Genomic DNA, 16,710 nt, shown 5'->3' with positions numbered 1-16,710 from the left:
TGTGTCACAGCAGCTTTCCTGTGCAGCTCTGCATCTGGAAAACCCTTGTACCCTCCTGACCCCCAGTACCATGCCCTCCTGACCCCCAGTACCATGCCCTTCTGACCCCCTGTACCATGTTCTCCTGCCACCTCTGAGCCCTCATGACCCCCCAGTACCATGCCCTCCTGAACCCCCAGTTTCATGCCCTCCAGATCTCCCCTGTACCATGCCCTCCAGATCTCCCCTGTAGTGTGCCCTCCTGACAATCCAATACCATGCAAACCAGGACCTCCAGTACTGTGCCCTTCAAACTCCCCAGCCCTCCTGACCCCCCAATTCGATACCTTCCAGACCCCCCCTGCACTGTGCCCTCCAGACCCCCTGTACCATGCTTTCCTGTCCCCCCCCCCCCCAGCACTGTGCCCTCCTGACCTTCCAGTACTGTGCCCCCCAGCCCTCATGAACCCCCAGTTCCATACCAGTTCCATACCCTCCAGACCCCCCTGTACCGAGCTCTTCTGAAACCCCCCCCCCCGTACCCGGCCCTCCTGACCCCTCTGTACCATGCCTTCCTGACCCCCCCCCCCACTGCCTTGCTGACTCCTGTCCTGCTCACCCCTCTCATCTGCCCTACTGACCTCTGTGCACTGTTTTTTTCATACTACTGACCTCTGCACCCTGCCCTACATCCTACTGGCCTCTGTACACTGCCCTACATCCTACTGACCTCTGTACACTGCCCTACATCTTACTGACCTCTGTACACTACCCTACATCCTACTGACCTCTGTACACTGCCCTACACACTACTGACCTCTGTACACTGCCCTACATCCTACTGACCTCTGTACACTGCCCTACATCCTACTGACCTCTGTACACTGCCCTACATCCTACTGACCTCTGTACACTGCCCTACTTCCTACTGACCTCTGTACACTGCCCTACATCCTACTGACCTCTGTACACTGCCCTACTTCCTACTGACCTCTGTACACTGCCCTACTTCCTACTGACCTCTGTACAGTGCCCTACATCTTACTGACCTCTGTACACTGCCCTACATCCTACTGACCTCTGTACACTGCCCTACATCCTACTGACCTCTGTACACTGCTCTACATCTTACTGACCTCTGTACACTGCCCTACATCTTACTGACCTCTGTACACTGCTCTACATCCTACTGACCTCTGGACACTGCCCAACATACTACTGACCTCTGTACACTGCCCTACATCCTACTGACCTCTGTACACTGCCCTACATCCTACTGACCTTTGTACACTGCCCTACATCCTACTGACCTCTGTACACTGCCCTACATCCTACTGACCTCTGTACACTGCTCTACATCTTACTGACCTCTGTACACTGCTCTACATCTTACTGACCTCTGTACACTGCCCTACACACTACTGACCTCTGTACACTGCCCTACATCCTACTGACCTCTGTACACTGCCCTACATCCTACTGACCTCTGTACACTGCCCTACATCCTACTGACCTCTGTACACTGCCCTACTTCCTACTGACCTCTGTACACTGCCCTACATCCTACTGACCTCTGTACACTGCCCTACACACTACTGACCTCTGTACACTGCCCTACATCCTACTGACCTCTGTACACTGCCCTACATCCTACTGACCTCTGTACACTGCCCTACATCCTACTGACCTCTGTACACTGCCCTACATCTTACTGACCTCTGTACACTGCCCTACATCCTACTGACCTCTGTACACTGCCCTACATCCTACTGACCTCTGTACACTGCCCTACATCCTACTGACCTCTGTACACTGCCCTACATCCTACTGACCTCTGTACACTGCCCTACTTCCTACTGACCTCTGTACACTGCCCTACATCCTACTGACCTCTGTACTAGAGCTGCACAATTAATCGTTAAAAAATCGTGATCTCGATTCACTTCCCCTGACGATCTCTCCTGCTGAGTTTGACGATTCTTTCATATAAACAAGTGGAGAGATTATCTGCTCACTCAGCTGTCAAAAGAAAACATCCAGGCATTCTGCCAAGTTTAGAACTTGAAACATTGTATCTAACTTCCTTCTTAGATCAAAGGGATAAACTTCTCTGTGTAAACAAATAACCTGGGCAATCTGCCAAGCTTTAAACAACGTGTAAATGCAGGAAGTTTAACCACTTAAAGTCTAAATCTTTTTCTGACACTTCTTACTTAAGTTAAAATCAATATTTTTTGCTAAAAAAAATTACTTGGAACCCCCAAACATTAGAGATAATATATATATATATATATATATATATATATATATATATATATATATATATATATATATATATTTATTATAATATTTTATAATATGGAATAAAATGGCAATTGCTGCAATATTTTATGTCGCACTGTATTTGCCCAGCAGTCTTTCAAATGCAATTTTTTTGGGAAAAAATACACTTCAATAAATAAAAAAAAAGAAACAGTAAAGTTAGCGCAATTTTTTTTGTTTTAATGTGAAAGATGATGTTACGCCGCGAGAATCGTGAGAGAATCGTGATCTATCCTCTAAGCAAAAAAATCGTGATTCTCATTTTAGCCAGAATCGTGCAGCTCTACTCTGTACACTGCCCTACATCTTACTGACCTCTGTACACTGCCCTACATCCTACTGACCTCTGTGCACTGCTCTACATCTTACTGACCTCTGTACACTGCCCTACATCCTACTGACCTCTGTACACTGCCCTACATCCTACTGACCTCTGTACACTGCTCTACATCTTACTGACCTCTGTACACTGCCCTACATCTTACTGACCTCTGTACACTGCTCTACATCCTACTGACCTCTGGACACTGCCCAACATACTACTGACCTCTGTACACTGCCCTACATCCTACTGACCTCTGTACACTGCCCTACATCCTACTGACCTCTGTACACTGCCCTACATCCTAATGACCTCTGTACACTGCTCTACATCTTACTGACCTCTGTACACTGCTCTACATCTTACTGACCTCTGTACACTGCCCTACATCCTACTGACCTCTGTACACTGCCCTACATACTACTGACCTCTGTACACTGCTCTACATACTACTGACCTCTGTACACTGCTCTACATACTACTGACCTCTGTACACTGCCCTACATCCTACTGACCTCTGTACACTGCCCTACATCCTACTGACCTCTGTACACTGCCCTACATCCTACTGACCTCTGTACACTGCCCTACATCCTACTGACCTCTGTACACTGCCCTACATACTACTAACCTCTGTACACTGCCCTACATCCTACTGACCTCTGTACACTGCTCTACATCCTACTGACCTCTGTACACTGCCCTACATACTACTAACCTCTGTACACTGCTCTACATACTACTGACCTCTGTACACTGCCCTACATACTACTAACCTCTGTACACTGCTCTACATCCTACTGACCTCTGTACACTGCTCTACATCTTACTGACCTCTGTACACTGCCCTCCATCCTACTGAGCTCTGTAAACTGCCCTACCAACTACTGACCTCTGAGAACTTGCTAATATAACTAAAAAAAAAAAAAAAAAAAAAGCCTGTGGCACCCCGGTGATATTTGATGTTGGCATGATAGATCTCCACCTCTGGAGGGTTCCATACCCCTGCCTTCGATGATCTGACTCTCCAGAAATATAGCTATGAGGCTCAAAGCACAGAAGCAAGGAGAGTCTTGCACTGCAGGTTCTCCAGTACATCTTCCTTTCCAGCAAAGAGAACAGTGAGCAGCACAGCAGTGACATCACCACATCTCACCCCGGTTCTGGGGGGACTAGCACTCAGAGGCAGCATGGATATACACTGGTAGATTTTCAAAGTAAATTTGTTTTAAAAAATGCATACGAAAATTTTCGGTATATTCAACAGTTTGCTTAATGTTGTTCGAAATTATTTTAAGAAATGTATTTGCTTTTAACATTCGATTTTGGAAAGATTGTAGTTTACTGAACAACAACAACAACATACCCTGTTAGAGGTTCATTCATTCCAGACAAATTTCCCATCCTGCTCCTTTCTAGCCTCTGCGTTCAACAGGGATCATTGATTTCACCCCACTAACAATTAGAAAAATGAACAAATGAAATATTCTGTTTCAAAATCTTCTAGTGTATAACCAGCTTAAGATGATCTCACACCTCATACAACTTTGAGGCTGCAGAACAGGAGTGCCTAGGCACAGGAAGGGCACTTCTATCAGCAGTGCCTACCCACAGGAAGGGCACTTCTATCAGCAGTGCCTACCCACAGGAAGGGCACTGATGTCAGCAGTGCCTATGCACAGGAAGGGCACTGATGTCAGGAGTGCCTAGGCACAGGAAGGGCACTGATGTCAAGAATGCCTAGGCACAGGAAGGGCACTGGTATCGGTAGTGCCTAGGCACAGGAAAGGCACTAATGTCAGGAGTGCCTAGGCACAGGTAGGGTACTGATGTCAGGAGTGCCTAGGCGCAGGAAGGGCAGTGGTATCGGGAGTGCCTTGGCACAGGAAGGGCACCAATGTCAGGAGTTCCTAGGCGCAGGAAGGGCACTGATGTCAGGAGTGCCTAGGCGCAGGAAAGGCAGTGGTATCGGGAGTGCCTTGGCACAGGAAGGGCACCAATGTCAGGAGTGCCTAGGCGCAGGAAGGGCAGTGGTATCGAGAGTGTCTAGGTGCAGGAAGGGCACCGATGTCAAGAGTGCCTAGGCACGGGAAGGGCACCAATGTCAGGAGTGCCTAGGCACAGGAAGGGCACCAATGTCAGGAGTGCCTAGGCGCAGGAAGGGCCCTGATGTCAGGAGTGCCTAGGCGCAGGAAGGGCAGTGGTATCGGGAGTGCCTTGGCACAGGAAGGGCACCAATGTCAGGAGTGCCTAGGCACAGGAAGGGCACCGATGTCAGGAGTGCCTAGGTGCAGGAAGGGCCCTGATGTAAGGAGTGCCTAGGCGCAGGAAGGGCACCGATGTCAGGAGTGCCTAGGCGCAGGAAGGGCACCGATGTCAGGAGTGCCTAGGCGCAGGAAGGGCACCGATGTCAGGAGTGCCTAGGCACAGGAAGGGCACCGATGTCAGGAGTGCCTAGGCACAGGAACAATTTTTAAAATTGTGAACAACATTTTTTCAGAATGCTGGATATTTTCTGTACAATCTTTGAAAATGATCGCACACAGAAGAGGGATCTTTCCAGGGAGATGATCTGATGGTGTACAGTCAGATTTCCTCAGACAGTTCTAGGATCTGATTCTGGGATATCATTGGACTAAACCTCTGTTAGGTCAGCCGCACATCCTCCAACCTTTCCACAATGTAATTTTGTCATTTGCTTGTTTCCTTTCCTCTCTCCCCTCAGATCTGTCCCCCCACGGTCTGCGGACCTACACCAACAACCGCTCCTGCTGCTACGACGCCCTCTTACTAGACGAGGAACGCGGCCGCCTCTTTGTGGGCGGGAAGAATTACCTGTTCTCGCTAAGTCTGGATGACATCACCAGGAACGAGCACATGGTAAGTAACACTTCCATCTACAACTTCTGTACCAGGGAGCGACCGTCTTCATTCTTCTTCCTTTTTTTTTTTTTTTTTTTTTTTTTTTTACATTTCTTCAGTTGCTTCCTGGTTTCTGGCCTAGGCCAAAATGATGTCATACATCCCAGGAGGGGAGGAGGGGGGCTTTCTCAGCTGAACACAACCTCCTGCCTACCTGCCTGAGCAGGTAGATTCAAGGAAGTAAATGCTGCACGAATCATCTGCACTTACTTAAGATGGGCAGAAATGCAAGGGGGGGGGGGGGTGTTTTTCAAAGTTCTTCCTGGTTTCTGGCCTAGGCCAAATTCATGTCAGAAAATCCAAAAGAAGGGGAAGAGGGGCTTTCTCAGCTAAGCACACCCTCCTGCCTACATGCCTGAGCTAATTTTTTCAAAGTGCTTTATCAACACAATAAAGCATGGAGACATGGGTGGAGGGGGGAGTTTGCTTCGATTATTAACCCCTCGGCGCCAGCCTCTTGGCCGGTGGGTCTTGACGCTGAGCAGCTGTATATTTACGTTCATTAGTGTCAATACAGCTGTGCCCTGCGCGCTCCCGGCACAGTTACCGGCGGCTAAGGGAAAGCTCCTGATCGCTACTTGCAGTCGGAAGCTTCCCCATCATGTGACCTCCGTGACAGCCAATCACGACGGTCACATGATTATAAACCCAGCCTCCCTAAACCCCTTAAAGGGCCAGGAGGCACCGGCTCAAAGGGGGTTAACAATCAATTAAATAGATCATTTTTGGGGCTCAGATACAGAGCAAAGTTCCGGCTCAATTTGGAGGAATTGATCAAGGGGGGAAGGACTTGTATCGCTGTCTGTGACCCCCAGTGGGAAGATTTTCCCTCACTTTCTGTCCCAGTGACCACATAGGAATTAAATTGAAAAGAGAAAACACACCTCTGGCCGGCACAATCCAGATATTTCTTCTCACCCCCTCATCCAGTTTTACGGCATCCCCGGCAATGTCCTGCGGTTTACTGCACTGGGAGTTTCATAGACCATGCATGTCTAAAGGGATGCCGGGGGTGTGTGCGCTTCTTGCACTGTGATTGACCATGTGGGGTAGGTAAAAGGTAGCACGCTTTTTGAAAGATGTCAGTTCCCTGTAATGATCTGTCTCATTATCTACAGAACAGAAGCAGATAAGGACATGCAATAAAATCATATATGTATATATATATATGTGGCTGACCAAGATAAGAAATCGTAATTCCTTCTATTCTCTCCCTAACCAGATTCACTGGCCGGCGCTCGTGGAGTGGCGGGAAGAATGCAACTGGGCAGGAAAAGACATTAACGTGAGTACAGAAAACGCACAAGGGACCATTTACTGGTTACAGTGAGATGGGCGGGGCTATTGTATGAAGAGGGCGGGCTTAGCTGCTAGATCGATCTGATGGCACAGCGATGCAAAGATAACTAGAAAATTCATTTCTTGGAGAAAATGAGTGGGAATGCTGAATAGCTGAATTGCTAAAGCTAACTGGATGAATAGTTTTAAATCCGTAAGAAAAAGTTGAAGAAGTGAGAATAGTTGAAAAAGTAGGAATGGTTTCATTAAAAAAAGTGTAACAAACACGACTAATATATGAAAGATGTGGAATATTTCAAGGTTTTTTTTAAAAGCTTTTTGATCATTAATCCCCACACCTAATGAGTGAGAGACAGTGTGAGAGATCCCTTCAAACAAGCCTTAATAAATCCACAACAGTACATGCTATCGAAACAGCGACTTCACCGTTAGAGACACACGGCCTTTGTGAACGTATCGCTATAAAATGTATGTTGATGAACCTAAAAATGTGGGCACGTCAGCGATTTTAATAAAGAAGTTGGCTGTGCGTTTCGCTGGGAAATGTGAAGAATTTTTATACAGGACGGTCAATGGAAAAAAGTGTAGAACTCTTGTCATTTGGAAGCTCAACCAGCCAAAAGTAAAAGGCGTATCGCAAGACTGAGCACATTGCCTGAAACTAGATAAAAATACCTACGTTTTGATGTATAAATTATGTATGACAAGTAGATCTTGTGGGCGTGAGAGCAATTTATAGAGAAGGAACTAAGATCATTTTTGTAAGGCTCTGTGTTCTAGCTATGACATCATCCACTCTAAGCAGCCCAGTACACTCTGTTTAATCGATACAATTTCCTGAAATGATCACTAAACTTAAACAGCTTTTTCACAAAAACTGTAAAAGATCTCAAACTGAAAAGATATAGCCAGATAGCTGAATATTTTTTGAACATTTTAAAGTTTGTTTGGCATCTGTAGGTGAAAGTATGAAGGAGCTGTAACACTTGGGAGCGGAAGAAGATTTTAAGGATTTGAAGCATGCTCTCATTCACTTCAATGTTAAAAAAAAGTGTTAAAAAGCTTAATGTTTTAAAAAGTATAAATAGTAGAAAAAAGAAAAAAAAAGTCCCATCATTAGCTGAAAGAGCTGAACATTCTAAAAGTTGAATGGTTTTAATAGGTGAAAGTATGCAGAAGTTACGCAGAGCCAAAAAACGTACGGAATAATAAAATTAGAATTAAAAATAAATAAAAACGAATAACAATAGTGGGACTGCTGAAGCATTCCCACTAAATACAAAAGAAAGAGATCAACGTTAATTCTTTAATGCTCTTCTTATCCCAATACAAGTCTACCAGGCAGGTTCTGTCTGATTACAAACACCATGGCCGTATTTATTATCTGGTGCCAGGAATGTGAACCCGGTGCAAGTCACGTGTCGCCCTCGGCGCTGTGCCAGGTGACACGATCGCACCCAACGCTGTCCCCGGGGGCTCCCAGCATGCTTTGCAGCCGAGTCCTTGTTTACTTTCAGAGAGCTGACTCCCAGTATCCCGGGTCAAAGGTCATTTTCAAGTAGAAGGAAATCAGTGGCAGTTAAATAAAGGTGCGGGCGATGGAATGAAGGAGGGGCGCCCAGGTGACCGCTGACCCCCGACAGTGCTCAGATTCTTCATTCTTCAGATTAAAAACAAAAGCTATTGTCCCCCCCCCCCCCCCCCTCCCAGTCACACACTATTATTATTAGACATTTATATAGCTCTGACATATACCACAGTGTTGTACTGGGAACACTGAGCCAGTCACACCAGTCTCAGTACCAGAGGAGCTTGCGCTCTAATGTCCCCTCACAGTCACACACTATTATTATTATACATTTATATAGCTCTGACATAAACCGCAGTGCTGTACAGAGATCACTGAGCCATTCACATCAGTCTCTGTACCAGAGGAGCTTACACTCTAATGTCCCCCCAAAGCCACACATTATTATTATTATTATTATTATTATACATTTATATAGCTCTGAAATATACCGCAGCGCTCTATAGAGAACTCTGAGCCCGTCACATCAGTCTCTGTACCAGAGGAGATTACACTCTAATGTCCCCCACAGTCACACACTATTATTATTATACATTTATATAGCTCTGACATATACTGCAGCGCTGTACAGAGAAGAACACTGAGCTAGGCACATCAGTCTCTATACCAAAGGAGCTTACACTCTAATAAAAAAAAAATGTATAAAAAAAGAAAGAAGGCACGTGGCCTACCGCATTATCCTCAGTAAAAGAGAATTTATTGATAAAAAGTAGGTATCACACTCACAAGATAAAACTTGTATAAAAGCACATCAAATCCTTCCTCCATCAGAGTCCATGTAAAACTGTCCCTATCTCCTAGGACTATCAGGCAATGGCATAAGCTAACGCGTTTCGAGGGGTTCCTCTTCCTTAACTTACACTTACTTACAGCTTACACTCTAATGTTGCCCCACAGTCACACACTATTATTTATTATACATTTATATAGCTCTGACATATACCGCAGTGCTGTACAGAGGACACTGAGCCAGTCACATCAGTCTCTGTACAAGAGGAGCTTACACTCTAATGTCCCCCCCCACAGTCACACGCTATTATTATACATGTATATATCTCTGACATATACTGCAGTGTGAGGGGTAAGTAATTTTCTAAGATGGATTTCTCCAGCTGTGGGCAGATAAGGAGGTATATACAGTAACGGTGTGGAGGAGGAAGGGGGGTGGGGGGGAGGGGACTGAGCAGGAATTCGGTGAATCTGGTGTTATCACATACATAAATACATTCCTCTCCTCCATGGCCTCTATGGGTTTCTTCCATATCTATAGAGCTGTACAGCGTCATTACCCCCCCTTTCCCCAGGGCACAGCCCAACCTGAGGGTTCTATGGCCAGGACACTGCAGGTGGTCTCAGAGCAATGACCAGAGTAACCATTCAGATCAATGATTTTTTATAAATAAGGTTTAAGAATTAAACCCAATCATTTATTATATTGCAGCTTACCAAATCTTAGATGTGATGGCTGCATTTGTTCTGAATGTATGCCCCCCCCCCACACACACACACACACACCCCCACACCCCCTATTCCCTATGGGAAGCCGAGGATTGCAGGAAACGACAAACACAGTCAGAGCAGGAGGTGATCAGGGAACATCTATTTCCCGGATCCTCCGTGCAACTAATGAACCCGGAAGTGACAGGTACTGTGCCACATCCGGGTTCACAGCTGTCATTCCTTGACTACTGAAGCTGAGGATGCAGCTAACTAAGCACGATCTGTGTTTGATTAACTGCATTACAGGGCAGGGCAGACATTGGGGGTCTAATAGGCCCCTGATGTCTTCATAAAGAGGACCTGCTCAACGCTAAAACATAGGGGGCTTGTTAGCACTCGTGTGATAGCAATAAAGTTGAATAAAAAAAGTGTGAAAAAAATTATAAATTTCATAAAACAAATAAAAATAATTAAACACATTTTTGAAGAACCCCCCCCACACCACCACTGTGCACATCCCCGTTCAAAAGCTCAGTGTAGGGCGAGCATGTGTATCCAAACAAAAATTGTGCCATACATGTTAGCTATTGCAGGTGGGAGAATCTGTCCACAGGACAACTATTAGTCGTGTTCTCCACAAATCTGCCCTTTATGGAAGAGTGACAAGAAGAAAGACATTGGTGAAAGAAAGTCATAAGAAGTCCTGTTTGTAGTTTGTGAGAAGCCATGTGGAGGACACAGCAAACATGTGGAAGAAGGTGATCTGGTCAGATGAGACCAAAATTGAACTCTTTGGCCTAAAAACAAAACGCTATGTGTGGCGGAAAACTAACACTGCTCATCACCCTGAACACACCATCCCCACCGTGAAACATGGTGGTGGCAGCATCATGTGGTGGGGATGCTTTTCTTCAACAGGGACAGGGAAGCTGGTCAGAGTTGATGGGAAGATGGATGGAGACAAATACAGGACAATCTTAGAAGAAAACCTGTTAGAGTCTACAAAAGACTTGAGACTGGGGCGGAGGTTCACCTTCCAGCAGGACAACGACCCGAAACATCCAGCCAGAGCTACAATGGAATGGTTTAGATCAAAGCATATTCATGTGTTAGAATGGCCCAGTCACAGTCCAGACCTAAATCACATTGAGAATCTGTGGCAAGACTTGAAAATTTCTGCTCACAGACGTTCTCCATCCAATCTGACAGAGCTTGAGATATTTTGCAGAGAAGAAGAATGGGCAGAAATGTCCTCTCTAGATGTGCAAAGCTGGTAGAGACATCCCCAAAAAGACTTGCAGCTGTAATTGTAGAGAAAGGGGGTTCTACAAAGTATTGACTCCGGGGGGCGCCATACAAATGCCCCACACATTTTTCACATATTTATTTGTAAAAAAAAGTTGAAAACTATTTATCATTTTCCTTCCACTTCACAATTATGTGCCACTTTGTGTTGGTCTATCACATAAAATCCCAATAATATCCATTTATGTTTTTTTTTGGTTTGTAACATGACAAAATGTGGGAAATTTCAAGGGGTATGAATACTTTTTCAAGACACTGTATATCCCATAGTTTGCAGACTCTAAAACTTTCCTACAGGCTAAATAATATACACTAATTTGGGTTCTTTTCACCAAAGAAATGTAGCAGAATACAGTTTGGCCTGAATGTATCAAGAAAGATTTAGTGTTTTGCAAAATGTTATAACAGAAACAAAGAAAAAACAGTTTTTGATTTTTTTCAAAATTGTCTTTTCTTTTTCTTTTTTCTTTTTGCTTATTTAGCAAAAAAATATATACCACCAAAAGAAAGCTCTATTTGTGTGAAAAAAAAAAAGATTAAAATTTCATTTGGGTACAGTGTTGCATGACCGCGCAATTGTCATTCAAACTGCGACAACGCGATGATGAAAATTGGCCTGGGTGGGAAGGGGGGGGGGTGCCCGGTATTGAAACGGTGAAAGTGGAGACCATTACAGAGGCCTAGATGGCGCTATCAATGGCCGCTGCTATGGGGCTGTCACCGGTTGGGCTGTTATGTGTGTTTTATTTATTTATTTATTGTTTGCTTTTTGCTGAGATTGGAATTATTAATCTGCTGAGCGGAGAGAGTTCAGGGTAGATCTCGGGAGTCTTGCTTAGTAAATTCCAGCAGCCCCCCCCCAACTCTCACATGTCTGCAGTGATGGAGGTGGATGGAGAGTGAACGTGGGGGAGGGGCCACGCGTGGGACCTGCCGGGAACAAACAGATAAATTGTGCAAGTTGTGACATTGCGGCTCATACAAATATTTCCCCTCCCCCCCCTGCAGGTAGAATGTATGAATTATGTGAAGATCCTTCAGCTGTATAATCGCACTCACCTGTACACCTGCGGCACTGGAGCCTTCCACCCCGCCTGCGGTTACCTGCACGTGGGACAACGCACAGATGTAAGAATCCGGGGGGGGGAGGGGGGACAGGGATGTTCTACATTTCTACTAACAATAGTGTTGGCTTACTGCTTTGTTTGGGTGGCATTGTGCGTCATTGCTGGAAACGGTGTGACATACGGCGTGCCGGGACACCCTTTGGATGCCGTCTCTAACCTTGTTTGCAAAATTTTGTGTGACGTTTATATATGTTGTTCCGGGACGTCGTGTGATGTCTGTGTATTGTTGTGGGAACTGACCACGGCACGTAAAACTGACCACGGGCACGTAAGGAGTGCTAGAGCGGCCTCGAAAGACAGGTGACCGGTACACTTGAGAGGCCGCTAAAGCACTCCTTATGTGCAATTTCCAGTTTTGCCGGGGGCTCTTTGTTGGACACGGCGGGATATTTTTTTTGCAGCAGAAAACTGTACGGATGTTGTGTCTGTATTACAGGACACGGTGTTCAAGCTGGACACAGCCAGGCTGGAGGATGGGAAAGGCCGCTGTCCATACGACCCCAAACATGCAGCGGCTTCAGCGCTTATTGGTGAGTAGAAACTTCCTGCACTACCCCCCCCCCCGTCTCCCAACAGACATTTCAGACACTCAGAAAGCCATTTGGATGGGGTATCCCATTAGGGAGATTTCCCTTCACTTCCTGTCTTGTACACTCAACAGGAAATTCTAACATTCGGGAAATCCCCTCTTAGACAGTTGTCCATGGAAGTAGTCTCTCCATTGGAATATTTCCACTGCTCTGGTGGCAACTCTAAGGCCGGTTTCACACTTCTGTACTTTAAAATTCTTACCCCAGCACATGCGGATTACAACTTTCAATGCTGTTGGCTCCTGCTTTCTCGGTGCTGCTTCCCATAAAAAAAAGAGTTACCGGTGGACAGTGCAGTCTACAGCCAGTCGGTTAGCTTGGGGATTGAAGGGGGAGGAGCAAGGGAAAGCCTTGCCATCGTAGTTGGCAGTGTCAGTCTACAGCCAGTCCGTTGGCTTAGAGATTGGAGGGTGGAGGAGCAAGAGAGTGCCTTGCCATTCTTCTGGACAGTGCAGTCTATGGCCAGCTTGGAGACTAGAGGGGGGAGGGACAGGGGAGTGCTTTGGCATTCTAGTTAACAATGGACAGTGCAGTCTACAGCCAGTCTGTTAGCTTGGAGATTGGAGGGGGAGGAGCAAGGGAGTACCTTGCCATCCTAGTTAACAGTGGACAGTGCAGTCTACAGCCAGCCTGTTAGCTTTGAGGGGGGAGCAGGGTCGTACTTTGCCATCCTTGTTACAAGTGGACAGTGTCAGTCTACATCCAGTCCATTACCTTGGAGAATAGAGGGAGGTGGAGCAGGGGAGTGCCTTGCTATCCTAGTTAACAGTGGATGGTGCAGTCTACAGCCAGTCTGTTAGCTTTGAGGGGGGAGGGGGAGCAGGGGCGTGCTTTGCCATCCTCGTTATAAGTGGACAGTGCAGTCTTCAGCTAGTCTGCTAGCTTGGAGATTGGAGGGGGGAGGAGCAAGAGAGTACCTTACCGTCCCAGTTAACAGTGGACAGTGCAGTCTACAGCCAGTCTGTTAGCTTGGATAAGGGAGGGGGAGGGGCAAGGGAGTACCTTGCCATTGTAGACTATGAGGCTGTGTGTTTCTATTGATGCACACAGTGTAGGGAGACACAACTCTAGTCCCTGCATGCAAGGGTGGCTCCAGTGTGAAGATTTCATTTTAAAATTAAGGGTGGGGGGGGGGATAAGTCAAGTTAATTTTAAGAATCATGTTAAGTCTTAGGGGTAAGGACGAAGCAATGAATAATGAAGGGGTCTAGTTCATAAAAAGGAAACTGCTTAGCAGTGGGTATTTCCTCCGATCATCGACTCCATCTAGTGGCTATGTGGTAATTTTTCCCAAAGTGACAGAATCAGGAAAATACAGCATTATGACCACTAGATGGAGCCTACCATCATTGTTTTTTGTACATGGAATGTGAAATTGTAAAATTTATAGAAGAAGCGTCTCCTGCTCAGAGTTGGATGTCTGAAGGAAATATCAGCTCCCCACATTTCACTTCTCCTTAGCAAATCCCTCCATTATGTCCCATCTTTTCTCCAGCTGAACACCGTGTAATTATATACACCTTTTCCTTCCCAGGGGATGAAATATACTCCGGAGTCGCCACGGATCTCATGGGGCGAGACTTCACCATCTTTCGCAGCCTGGGACGGCGCCCGCCTCTGCGCACTGAGCAGCACGATTCCCGCTGGCTGAACGGTCAGTTCCTGGAGCCAGCGCCATCTGCTGGCACATTTCCTTGTCATGTAGGAAACACTGTTACTCCGGGTGCTGCCGGAAACTAGGAGAACAGCGAAAGCCGTTTGGATAGGGTATCCTATTAGGGAGATTTCCCTTCACTTCCTGTCTTATAGACTCAACAGGAAACTCCAACATTCGGGAAATCCTCTCTTAGTTGTCCATGGAAGTAGTCTCTCCATTGGAATATTTCCACTGCTCTGGTGGCAACTCTAAGGCCGGTTTCACAATTCTGTACTTTAAAATGTGCTATGCATTTTGAAAAAAAATACAGTGCGTTTTAAAATGCTTTATTTTCAGAGCATATGCGGTAAATAGCTGGTTGTTAAGGACACCAGCACATGCCAGTATCCGTAACAACCAGTGATATAGGGAGCTAGCACCTGCCAGTGTCCTTAACAACCAGCGATTGGCTGGTTGTTAAGGATGCTGGAGGGTGCCGGCTCTTTAACAACCACCTATTCACTGGTCGTTAAGGACGCCAGCCGGTGCCGGCTCCGCTATTCACTGGTCGTTAAGGACGTCAGCCGGTGCCGGCTCCGCTATTCACTGGTCGTTAAGGACGTCAGCCGGTGCCGGCTCCGCTATTCACTGGTCGTTAAGGACGTCAGCCGGTTCCGTCTCCGCTATTCACTGGTCGTTAAGGATCTCAGCGGGTTCCGTCTCTGCTATTCACTGGTCGTTAACCATTTCCATACCGGGCTTATTCTGGCACTCCTCTCCCACATGTAAAAATCATCATTTTTTTTTTTTTTTGCTAGAAAATTACTCAGAACCGCTAAACATTATATATGTTTTTTTTTAATAGAGATCCTAGGGCATAAAATGGCGGTCGTTGCAACTTTTTACGTCGCACGGTATTTGCGCAGCATTTTTTCAAACGCTTTTTTTTTGGAAAAAGAAAGAATTTCATGAATTATGTGAAATATGATGTTACACCGAGTAAATAAATACCTAACATGTCACGCTTTAAAATTGCGCACACTTGTGGAATGGTGCCAAACTTTGGTACTTAAATATCTCCATAGGCGACACTTTAAAACATTTTTACAAGTTACCAGTTTAGAGTTACAGAGGAGATCCTGGACTAGAATTGTTGCTTTTGCTCTAACGTTCGAGACGATACCTCACATGTGTGATTTGAATGCCGTTTACATATGTGGGTGCGACTAACGTATGTGTTCGCGGGGACAGGGGCGCTTTAAATTTTTTTTTTTTTTAATTGATTGTTTTACTTTTATTTTATTATTTTTTTACACTTTCTCTTTACATTTATTTTATTTATTTTTTTATCACTTTTATTCCCATTTCAAGGAATGTAAACATCCCTTGTAATAGGAATAGTGTGTGACAGGTCCTCTTTATAAGACCCCACATCTCTCCTTCAGGCTGGAAAGACCGAGATCAAAACATTTTTTTTATGATCTCAGACTTTCTAACCACATCCCCCAGCAATGTTCACTTCCGCCGGCCCGGAAGTGACGTCATAACGTGGCGACCGGGCCACCGGAGGTCTTAGAAATGACTGAGGACTATCTGGTCACCAGAAATCTCTATGCTCAACTTCCGGCGGCGGCTGATTCATTATCCGGCTCGTCGATCACACGGGCAAGCCGGTAGAAGCACCGGAGGGCGGCGGGAGGAGGGGGGGTGTCCCGTCCCGGCACCTGTAAGAATGATCAAGCGGCTGAACTGTCACTATGATTGTCCTTATGGTGCACAGAATCCCTGGCCGAAAAAGATGATATCTGAATGATGCCTGCAGCTGCAGGCATCATTCAGATATCCCCACTCGAAGTCCAGGATGTCGTATGACGTCCTTGGGCTGGAAGTGGTTAAGGACGCCGGCGGGTGCCAGCTCCGCTATTCACTGGTTGTTACGTATGCATAGAACCCGAGCAGGACCCGGAAGATCGTGGCTATCACTGTAGTAGCTCCAACTACTACAATGATTGTCAACTTCCCCAGCGGTCGTTCAGGTATGACATATACATCTCATTGTCCAAACTGCATCACTGTAAATATGCGATAAAGATCTACCTGGCCAGGGGCGTACATACAGGGGTCGCAGGGGTTGTGATTGCGACCCCAGCTTCATGCGCCGGGGGGACCCATGCACCCTC

The 16,710-nt window shown here is 46.1% G+C and overlaps 1 protein-coding gene across 2 annotated transcripts in view; it reads left to right on the top strand.

Moving 5' to 3' along the window:
* SEMA3B (semaphorin 3B) overlaps positions 1-16,710 on the top strand; it is a 97,313-nt gene that overhangs the window by 61,686 nt on the left and 18,917 nt on the right. For both annotated transcript variants that reach the window (XM_073591655.1, XM_073591654.1), the window contains exons 3-7: positions 5,349-5,503; positions 6,768-6,830; positions 12,186-12,305; positions 12,741-12,834; positions 14,429-14,548. In XM_073591655.1, the coding sequence (XP_073447756.1) occupies positions 5,349-5,503; positions 6,768-6,830; positions 12,186-12,305; positions 12,741-12,834; positions 14,429-14,548 (552 nt within the window). The remainder of the gene's footprint in view (positions 1-5,348; positions 5,504-6,767; positions 6,831-12,185; positions 12,306-12,740; positions 12,835-14,428; positions 14,549-16,710) is intronic.

This window comes from Aquarana catesbeiana, linkage group LG07 (assembly GCF_042186555.1).
Source record: "Aquarana catesbeiana isolate 2022-GZ linkage group LG07, ASM4218655v1, whole genome shotgun sequence".
Lineage (NCBI taxonomy): Eukaryota > Metazoa > Chordata > Amphibia > Anura > Ranidae > Aquarana > Aquarana catesbeiana.
This window is presented reverse-complemented; position numbering and strand designations above follow the sequence as displayed.